The sequence below is a fragment of the Lepidochelys kempii genome, chromosome 7, assembly GCF_965140265.1.
Source record: "Lepidochelys kempii isolate rLepKem1 chromosome 7, rLepKem1.hap2, whole genome shotgun sequence".
Classification (NCBI taxonomy): Eukaryota; Metazoa; Chordata; order Testudines; family Cheloniidae; genus Lepidochelys; species Lepidochelys kempii.
This window is the reverse complement of record NC_133262.1, coordinates 89,104,288-89,114,968: the sequence shown is the minus strand read 5'-3', so window position 1 is coordinate 89,114,968 and position 10,681 is coordinate 89,104,288. Positions and strand designations below refer to the sequence as shown.

General features: G+C 38.5%; 1 protein-coding gene across 10 annotated transcripts in view; it reads right to left on the bottom strand.

Annotated features, from left to right (window-relative positions):
* Positions 1–1,021: 1,021 nt before the first annotated feature.
* The window catches only part of PCDH15 (protocadherin related 15), a 1,355,521-nt gene continuing 1,345,861 nt past the window's right edge, over positions 1,022–10,681 (bottom strand). For 9 of the 10 annotated variants that reach the window (XM_073353680.1, XM_073353679.1, XM_073353682.1 and 6 more), the window contains 2 exons: positions 9,640–9,775; positions 1,022–1,807 (listed from right to left, as the gene is read on the bottom strand). In XM_073353680.1, coding sequence (XP_073209781.1) covers positions 1,256–1,807; positions 9,640–9,775 — 688 coding nt within the window. In that variant the 3' untranslated portion in view covers positions 1,022–1,255. Of the gene's footprint in view, positions 1,808–6,806; positions 6,809–7,152; positions 8,762–9,639; positions 9,776–10,681 lie in introns of all 10 variants that reach the window. The other variant, XM_073353690.1, reaches the window with a different exon arrangement.

Here is a 10,681-nt window from a genome sequence, read left to right as displayed (position 1 = left end):
TCACTTTCTCCACACCATTCTGAGATGCATAAATAGGGAAATCTCAAGTAGGAGGAGACAGGTTATTTCACCTCCATATTTGGCATAGGTGCAACTGCTGCTGGCATAGTATGTCCAGTTCTGGTGTTTACAATTCAAGCAGGATGTTTATAAATTGGAGAGGGTTCAGAGAAGAGCCATGAGAAAGATTAAACGCTTAGAAAACATGCCTTATAGTGATAGATGCAAAAATCTCAATCTATTTAATTTAACAAAGAGAAGGTTAAAGGGTAACTTGATTATAGTCTGTATATATCTACATGGGAAATAAATATTTTATAGTGGGTTCTTCAACCTAGTAGAGAAATATATGACAATCCAATGCTTGGAAGCTGAAGCTAGACAAATTCAGACTGGAAATAAGGCATAAATTAGTAAAAGTCAGAGTAAATCACAACTGGAACAATTTACCAAGGGTCATGCTGGATTCTCTATCACTGACAATTTTAAATTCAAGATTGGATGTTTTTTCTAAAAGATATTCTCTAGGAATTATTTTGGGAATGTTCTAGGCCTGTGTTATACAGGAGGACAGACCAAATGATCACATGTCCCTTCTGGCATTGGAATCTATTAACCTTCCATATAATAATGTTGATCTGTTATATAGCCAATATATTTAGAGATACAGTAGACCTGATTTTAGTCTCACATCTGCTTTATGGCTTCATAATTCTATTGGGCTAGATCCTTAAGTAGTGTAACTTGGCAGAGCTCCATGGACTTCAATATTGCTGTGGCAATGTACATCAAGTGAGGATCTGGTCCACTGACTTCAATGGTTTTATTTCTGATTTATTATAGTGTGAGATGCGGATCAAACCCTCAATCATAAAAATGCAATTTTCAAATCTAAACAGTCTAACCACACATACTATACAGTGAAATAAGCTAGGCAAGTATAGAACTTTTTGAAAAGTCGACAAAATTTTTTGTGCATTTAGTAATTCACTGTTTATTAAACAATAAATCAAGATCCAACAAAAAAAGGTATTTTTTAACTGAGTATTGTTTAGTGAACTGAGAGCCTGTCAAAAGTGTTGCTGGGAGAACAATTAATTGATACAAATGTGAGCGCAAAGTCTCTCTTAACTTTAAAGCATGTCATTCAAAGTATACAATTTATGTGCATGATACAAATTCCATACATTTTCCTCAGTGACATTAGAAAGCATAGTTTATTATAAACTGAAGTAAAAATTAAAATTAAAAAAAGTCACAGTTTTGTCATTGGTATGTGAAGGTTATTCCAAGGGCCCATCCAGAGCTCCTCTTCATCTGAGTGTGTGTGATCGCTGTGTGATTCCAAGGGCTCTCTGACATCCTCATTATCAACAACAGACTCTTGCTCTTCTGTGCTTTTCATTTTGTTGCCCCCAGACTTTGTTGCTATGTTGTCAGCCCCTCTAGCAGTGGAGGCAAAGGAGACACTAGATGGTTTTGTGTTCAGTTTGTCACTAGAAGATGCCCCTTTTGACAATGTGTTCAATGGGACATTCTCCTCATGTGTCACTGCTAGCTTGTCCAATTTCTTGAAGTGTTTCCCCAATCTAACAGGGGATGTGACTTTTAAATTATTGGAGAGACAAATGCGACGGGTTCTCACAACTGACCCATTATGTGCAATATAGATGTTGCCATTTACATTGTTTTGAATATTGGGGTTGTTAAGACGATTCCTCTGGCATTCTGGAGCACTGTCTTCTCCAGTTGAGCTGGTCTCATATTCTGGATCAACTACTAACTTGATCCTTTTCTTTCTGGCCCACTGTTTGACAACAAAAGAGAGTTTATTAAATCTCAGCATAATTTATTACATTTTTTCAGGTTTTATATTCTAGCTAGTGTTTCAGACAAATACCTAACATATTTTATTAAGTTATTTTATAACTTTTAATTTTAATTTGTACATTGATCATTTCCATTTAACTGTGCCTATTATTGCCAAATGCTGCAACATTAAACAATTTCCCCTACTCAATAGATGTAAAAGTACTGAGAAATCTGCATACCTGCTGTTCAACAAAATTTCAGCTAGATATCAGGTAAAGGTAGAAAAGTCTGACATATTTCTGAGAGAGTTTTCCAGAATTAGAAAACCATTATGATGTTTTTGCTAAATTCACATCCAGCTGTCATCAGACAGTCTGTGTGCCCATGAAAATCAAGTGATTCTTGGGAGACTTCGTGGCTTGACTGCACCGCACCTTAAGCAGGAGGGGTTTGTGTGTGTGGGGCGGGGAAGTGAAAGGGGGAAGGTGTTATCTGGCTTGGTAGGAAAAGGCGTATACCTCTTTAAGAGGTAGAGAACCATGGTGGGGCAGTCTGGGGACACAGATTCATCCCTCAAGGTGACCTGACTGGAAGGGAGGAGAGAGTATATAGGGATAAGCTGGGCAGGAAAAGCCCAGACCAAACGAGCAGCACCCACCCTTGGAATTGGCAAAATACCAGGTTTGGTCAGGATCCACTGTGGGCAGTGTGCTAGCTGCTCCTTTCTCCGGAGGGCTGGGAAGGAATTATTCCCTCACTGCCAGATTGGCCAAGGCAGAGTGGATTTTTTTTAAACCATACTCACAATGGGTTTGGGGGCATATAGTTGGGGTGAGCATGAAACTAAAGGTAGGCTATGATGTTGCAACTTATTATGTAAGTATGGGGTGGATACCCCTTAGGAAAGGGATAAAAGGGATACGGTAGTCAGATAAATGGATTGGTAAAGGATTTAAAGGAGGTGTTTGTTAAAGGAATGGAAATGAGGACGGATTCAGGGCGCCCATGACTGGCACAGCAGAGAGCCCCCTTTATAGCCCACCTTAATTGTCATTCAAGGGGGTGGGGGTAGATACTGAGGTCCTAGCTGCGGGTTGGCTGGGGACCAGAATGGAAAAAGTGGGAGGGTTGACAGAAGCCCCTCCAAATAAATATTGCAATGATCATGGATTTACCTGCATTTTACACTTTTGTCTGCCGGGTACTCTCAGACAGTTAATAATAAAGTTGCGGCCTAATTAAACCACATCCAGTGTCTCCTGTCCTTCTTCTGATATGGCTGGACAATGGAGAGTTTCCCTTCCAGAAACTTGCTTGACAAATGTGTTATGTAAATCATGTTATAGGTAAACCAAAATCATATTTCCACAAAGTAACAATAGATAGGAATATAAACCACAACATGATCATACCACTTTATAATAGAAATTGGAATTTATTCATGTAAAACTCTGCAGAAATGGTTGTTCTTGGTAACTGCTAGTGCTAAGTGGTAAATACTCTGAAAATCACTGGAAGTTTTCTTCGAGCATGTAAATATACTGACTACTACACTGTAATGTCAGCTCAGAGATAGCATTTGTCATTTCTATTTTACAATAAAGTAACAATGACAGTGGCATTTCAGGAACAAAATTGTCTTAATTTCTCAGGCAAAGGTAAAGTGTTGTTCATACTGATTAGAAAAGAATAACACCTTATTCCTTTATATAGGACCTGATGGACCAGTCCATTACACTGGTACAAAACTGGAGTAACTCCACTAAGATCAACAGAATTACACTGCTGAAAAAATGAAGTACACAGTGGTGCATCCGCCCTGCAGATTTTACACTACCTGCAATATTTTCCATAGTGATCACACAAGCTGAATTTCAGAGTTGTAATTTTGTTTTGATTGTGGTTTACATACAACCTGCTCACATTATTTTAATTTATACCATGAATCTCATTAGAAAGCTGCTTCCTTAATATAAAATAAACCCAGCTATTATCGCTCTTGAACAAATAGTGAAAGCTCCATGTTTATTCACAGAGTTCTAGTGTTCGGATACAGTATACTTGGGGCTGACTTCTACAACACACACACACACTCCAGAGGAAAGGAGATTTTTAAAAAACAGCAAATCATGCAGCGTACAAATAGATGGTACTTAACATGCTTTTGAAAAACTAAACTTTGCACAAATTACTTACAGGGCTCCTTACGTATACGTATCTTTTTTTTTCATACTGGTATGTATCTTTTGGTCAATGGAAAAATTGACTCGTTTCAGGAAAAGATCTACAATATATATGCAGCTACGACTTGGGAACCAAGAACAGAGTAAGAGGAAAGGGATAACTGATTCTATATGCATTGCAGATTACAAATATAGGGACACAAGCTTCCTCCTTTTACAGTCAATGGCAACAGTGTCAGTTTTAATGGTAACTGTGCAGCTTACACAGTAGTGAACAATAGAGATACAGCTTCTATTGGAACATAGTGTACGGCAATTTGTTTCATAGATATGAGATAATTGTCATAGCACAGTCCGCTCATGCTCTGGGGCATATTTTGTTGACTACAAGGATACTAGTCTCCATACCTTTTGCTACTGGTTCCACAGTGCCATGGCACACTGGAGTGATGGTACAAAGAAAACATTTTCAAATTCATCTTCACAAAAAAAAAATTGCAAAAAAGGACATATGTAAAGACAATGAGCTTGCAACAACTGCAGGGGAGTCATTAAGACTTGAGTCAATGGTTTGTGGGAGTCACATATTCTTAAGGAGATGTTTAATAATGCAGATCCTAGCTTTCCTCACATTTTTTCACCACTCACAGAGGCCTGCACGTGTCGGACATGGCATATCACAGAAGAATGGAAAAAATAGGGGTACAATACTGACTCAATTGAAATCAAGGATAAATTCCCATTGACTTCAGTGGAGTCAGGATTTCACCCTATAAATAAAAAAATGTCGCAGAACAGTAGCTCTTTAGCACAAGCATGCCCAGATATATCCGCTATTTGAAGGAATGGGCCGTTGCCGGCTCAAAATTCAGTCAATGGCAATCTCCATATTGCCAAATATAACAGCTACCGGCAAGAAATATGTTTGTCTCACACAGCTAGTAAACACAAGTCTGACTTAATTTCCCATTCATGCGAATGAAGTATCCATTACCACAGATGCCAAGAAAAAGTTTGACAAAAGAGAATTGTTTAACTTAATAGCAACTTTAAGTATACTAAAAAAATCAAACCTTTTCCTCCTTCTACTATGGCATGAGTTTTCTGAGCCCCTCACCCCCCCCAACATGCTATAAAAACTCCATGGCCCACTTGTGCCACAACAACTGTTTTTCTACATATAAAAGCTAGGGCACACTTTAGTGGGTAGACCCCAGGGACCCACAAAGCTAAGTTGTTTAGGCTTTGGCTTCAGCCCTTGATGGTGGGGCTCAGGGCCCTGGGGCTTCAGCCTCATGCGATGGGGCTTCGGCTTTCTGCCCTGGGCCTCAGCAAGTCTTATGCTGGCCCTGGTTGGTGGCCTCCTGAAACCTGCTCAGGCCCTAGTCTGTACTATAGTAACAGAATTGTAGCCTTTGTGAGACTTCCAGCTGCTGTTAGATTTGTCAGCCTACTAGCTTTGTAGCTAACAATCCAGATACTGAATCAAGAGAGGTGATTCATATTTGGTTCTATAAACTAACATTAATTTAGGTGGGAACTGATTGTGAACTTTTTTATAATGAAATTAACCTCCTGCATAATCCACTGTTTGAGAAAGAGCTGTGCAGCCTTTAGTACAATAAGATCAAAGAACGGGCCTACAGATTGGGTGTGTATACACATTTTTAACATTCAGTGTGTTGGCTGCATGAGTTTGAGCTCTGTGGGGCACAGCATCATGCAGCAGTAATTTTGTGTATGAAAACAAATGCAACTTGAGCTTTTAAACTGGAGTCCTTTCTTCACAATCGTGCCAAATCTGAATGGAACTGAAATTGTAAAGCTCTAAAACTATAATTTCTCTTCTGAACAGCATCAGATACTCCAGGTCATTGAATTTTAGAGAGCAAGTCAAAAAGGTAAACTGAGGTAAACTGGACTTTTCTTGCATTACCTGCAATACAAAATGTCGATGTTGACAAAATACAGCCATTAGCCAAAAAAAAAAAAAAGTTGGTCTCTGTAGAAATTGCTCAAGTAGTATTTCACATCACCCATATTGTTACAATGATTAAAGATGCAGTTAGTAGTACAATGCAGTTAGTAACTGAAACCTGTGAGTGCAACTGTCATATATGTGCACATTAAAAATGTCCATTTTACAGGTAACTTTTGGGGAAAATAATACAACTTTTTTTGTGAATTTCTACATCTTGTTTATCTGATTCCATTTTCAAATGTGCTGCCTGAATTATTTGATACCCTCTAAACCCCAAAGTTTTGCCATGTTTAGACACAGGATGATCTAGGATTTACAGGAATGAGCACAGAGGTTAGGAATTCTAGTCCTGACTGCCACTGACGCCCAAGATTGCAGAGAGTAAGCCTCTTTTCCCCTGACTCAGTTTCCCCATCTGTAAAATAGAGATGATAATATCTACATTCAAGGGATTATTATGAAGATTAGTAAACGTTTGTACAGAATGAACATATAGTGAAGTGCTATATGAGTGCTAAATGTTGATTATCACTATGATAATTCCTATTCCTCATTGTGGCAGCTGCCTGAATGCCATAAATAAAATATAAATTATATTACAAGATGAATTGCCTACTATATGCAGAAGTTTGTGACAAGATAGCCATTCCTGCAAAGGTAATATGCAATAATATTTTGCACCATGACTTGCACAGTGCAAAAAGGGTAAATTAAAGGACTACTAATAAAATTCCTTTTTATTATAGGGTTAAAATTTACAGAGGGGGAAAAAGTGCATCCCTTCCTGTTTTGGATTAAAATTCTATCAATGTATACACACTTAGAATTACATCTGAGTATTTTCACTTGAGAAATGATATCTGCATAGCTTTCTGTATTACTAATCTTAACAAGATGGACATCAGTGTAATTGAAGTAGGTAGAGAGGATGATATTTTGTCATTTTGTTTCTAATGTTTTAATCAGATCGGTAGTGTTCACGAAAGACCATGCAGAGGGCACAGCAAACAAGACCATTCCTTACTGAAAAATGTACACCTACTGTTCTCTCTTTTTAAAAGGATGTGGAGTCAGCAGCAGTCTCTGACTCTGATGCAGCAGTATCAGGAGTCTCATCTGACTGAAGTTCGCTGTGTTTTGAGGAAATCTTTTTTCTTAGATTCTGTGTTTTCATACTGGAATCAGAACTTTGAAAATCTGATTCTTGGGAAGCATCCGTTTTACTAGAAAAAGTGGCACTCACTGATCTCTTTCTCCCTCTGTTGCCTTTGAAAGTAACACTATTTTCACTTTCAAGGCTTTTTGATTCACACCTACTGATAGTTTCTTCCATATCCTTAGCATCTGTATCAACCTCTTCTGTGCTTTCAGCCATGCTACCTCCAGCACTAATATCTGATTTTCTTATTTTGCTCTGTTTACTGGAAGTAGTTTTTTGACTGATGGAAGATGTTTCAGACATAGTCCTATCACTTATATTGTCACCTGCCTCATCAGGGCTTGTGTCATCTTGCTCCAAATCTGATTTTTCATCTTCCTCTGATATCTCCTCTATTGTGTCTTCTATTTCACTGCCAACTGTGGACATTTTGTTCTTGTAGCTGGATCCAGAACTCTTTCCAGAACTTTTGTTTCTTTCACTGACTGATCCCTTAGAGCTAACTTCACTGTCAGAATTCATCACTTCTGACGTGTGACTGGAATCCCTCGTTCCTCCTCTAGATTTACTTCCCTTACTTGACATACTAGTTCTTTCACTAACTCTTCCGCTATTGTAATCACTATACTCAGATCTGCTATCGGAACTCTGATTTGGGGATACCGTTGACTGGAAGTCATCTGCATCACTGTCAGAGAGTTTATTCTGAGAACGAGAGACTTGAGAAAGGACACTTTTTGACTCTTCCTCATCTTCTTCCTCTTCAGAGTGCTCAGATATGTTATCTTCTGATTCATCCTGTTCATTATCTGATTTGGATATAGAATGATCATCTTCTGAATCCTGTAAACCTTCCTCCTTCTCTTCATCAGAGTCCACAGTACTTTCATTGGTTTCATCTTGGTCCAGTGTCACTTTCAAATAGTCTTTATCATCTGCCTGAGAGGCAGAGATACTACTCCTTGCTGATGATTCATCATCATCTGAAGCAGCAGATTTTCTTTTTTTCTTCTTATCATAGTCATCAGAAACATTACTATCCTCTGGCTCACTTTCTGCTGTGATATTAATTGAAATTCCTGATTTTGTTTCATCTCTTTCAGATTCACTCACCCTCTGAGTTTCAGCGTCTTCCCCTCCTTTTTCACTTGCAGATACTGAACTTTTGCTAACAGAGCTCTGAGATTTGCTATGCTTTTGAAATTTTTTGGAAACACTAATGTGTTTTAGCACATGACTTAGTTTTCTGGTTGTTGAAGGTCTGTCATCTGCTGATTTCTGGAAATAACTTCCTTTGATAATCATGCTGTCTTCACTGTCCACTGGACGAGCTGACATCAGCTTGGCATAATTGGAATCTTTGCTACTGCCTTTTACTTTCTGCAGAACCATTGGAAATATCTTTGCTTTCTTCCATGGAGAATGAGCAGACTCAGTTGTTCCTTCTCGTTTGTGGGCTATTACGGATATTCGACTCAACTGCATCACTGCTTTTAGTTTCCTTCTCCCCTGGCTGGTCCTATGTTCTCTTCCAGAACCATCTCTTAGATCCATCCCACCACCTAAAGCTCTACCTTCTATTTGATGCCCTGCTCTCTGGCTTAGACCTTTGCCTCGACTCATCCCCTGCAATTATGAAAACGGAACTTAATTACAATGTGAAAGAAAACTTGCTATCCAAAAATAGTTCAGCGGGAAGGAATGAAGAGTTAATATTACCATGCAACATTTTTCCTGGAATCAAAACCGGCTTACCTGTTATCATATAGGTTTTTTTGCCAAAGTTTCTGGGACTGAAAGAAAAAGTTTAACTTCTAGAATGGGCAATTAGTTCACAGTGATTTTACTCAGTTGTGGTACAAAAGACTGACTCAAACATTACAGCTTCTTTTCTATCTATGGCCTGCTATTTCTGAACATTAAATTTAAATATATAACTTCATATGAATTTTTTTCTAGCATTCACTGGGCATTTTCACTTATTTTCCTTACACCTCATTGCCAAGCATTATGATAAATTATTGTAGTAACTGTCGTGTTCATCTGCAGATAATCAATTATAGCCCGTTATATTCAGTATAACTAGTGCAGATATAAGTAATATAATAAACCATTGTTTAGGAATATAATCATATATGAGGTTATATATTTTTCTTACTGTACAAGAAATTCATGATTTAATGGAAAATAGCTCTATTTAAATTAGAAGCAGCTTTGTCATTCTTAAAAAAGGAAAGGAGATGATGACATGAAAACCATGATCTTAAAACCTTCTTTCTATTTGGAAAAGCAACTTTCTTCTTGATATATCACCAATCACCACAACTGAAAATCTCAACCAGGTTTTATTGGATCCCTAATGCAATGACTGAAAAAGAGCCCAAAGTTGCTTAGCTAGTGTGTGCACAAAATAATGCACTAATTAATTATGCAAAGAAAACCTGGAAAGATTAAAAGACACTCCCTTATTACAAAATGAAATCAACTGAGTATATTACACTTACTTCTCCTTCAGTTGTTGATCCATGTGGACTGTAATAATAGCTGCCATCATTTTCCACAACCACTTCACCATACTCATCATACATTCCAGTTGGAGATAACAATCGGCGTCGACTCCCATATTGAGGCAATTCATACCTGGAAAAGAAACCTTTGGCTTCAGATATTCTGTGTGTTTATGTATGTGTGTGTCTATGTTTATCTGTATTCTCTCTCTCTCTCTCTCAGACACACACTCACCCTAAAGTGAAAGAGTTTCCCTGTTCTCTTGATTTTTCTACATATGAGAAATTGTTGATATTAAGACTATAATTTAAAACCCACTGAAATCAACAGAAAGACTCTCATAGATTTCAAAAGATTTTGGATCAGGCCAAAGCTATTAGGTATCCTGGATTAATCAGAAGGTTCCCAGATTTGGGTACCTCCTTCCAGGTACCCACTTCTGTTTCCTGTTTTTATTGGGAGAGTGACCGCACCGCACCTGAAGCAGGGGGGATAGGGCGGGGGGAAAGGAACGTTGTCCAAGCTTGCTGGAGGAAGGAACTAGTGCTTTATGGTGGGGGGCAGGGTAGAAGGAGGTCGCAAACTGCTGCAAAAAAGGTGGGTGATGGTCAGCTTTGCAGTGCTGACTCACCTTCTGGGAATGTGAGGGCGAAAGGTTCTGGATGCTCTTTCTCCATGCAGTAGCACCCACCCTCCCTCCCCTCGAGGTGCTACTATCCGGTTGGGTTAGGACCTGCAGGGGGCATTGTGCTAGTCATTCCTTTTTAGTGGGCCTGGGAAGGAATTTTGACCTCACCACCAGATTGGCCTAGGTAGCATGGGTTTTTTTCAACCTTCCCAATGGTGGGTTCAGGGAGGACCTATTATAGGGAGCAGAAAAGTGGTTAGGCTATATGTCTCAATGGTGTGTAAATTCTTGCAGGTAGAGGATAAATGTAATCCTCAGTTTTTTCTAGAATCCTGAAGAAAATGAAATTTTCTAAACTGAATGCTGAAATAATAAAAATGCTAAGCATGAAAAGCTGTATTTGCAAAGTT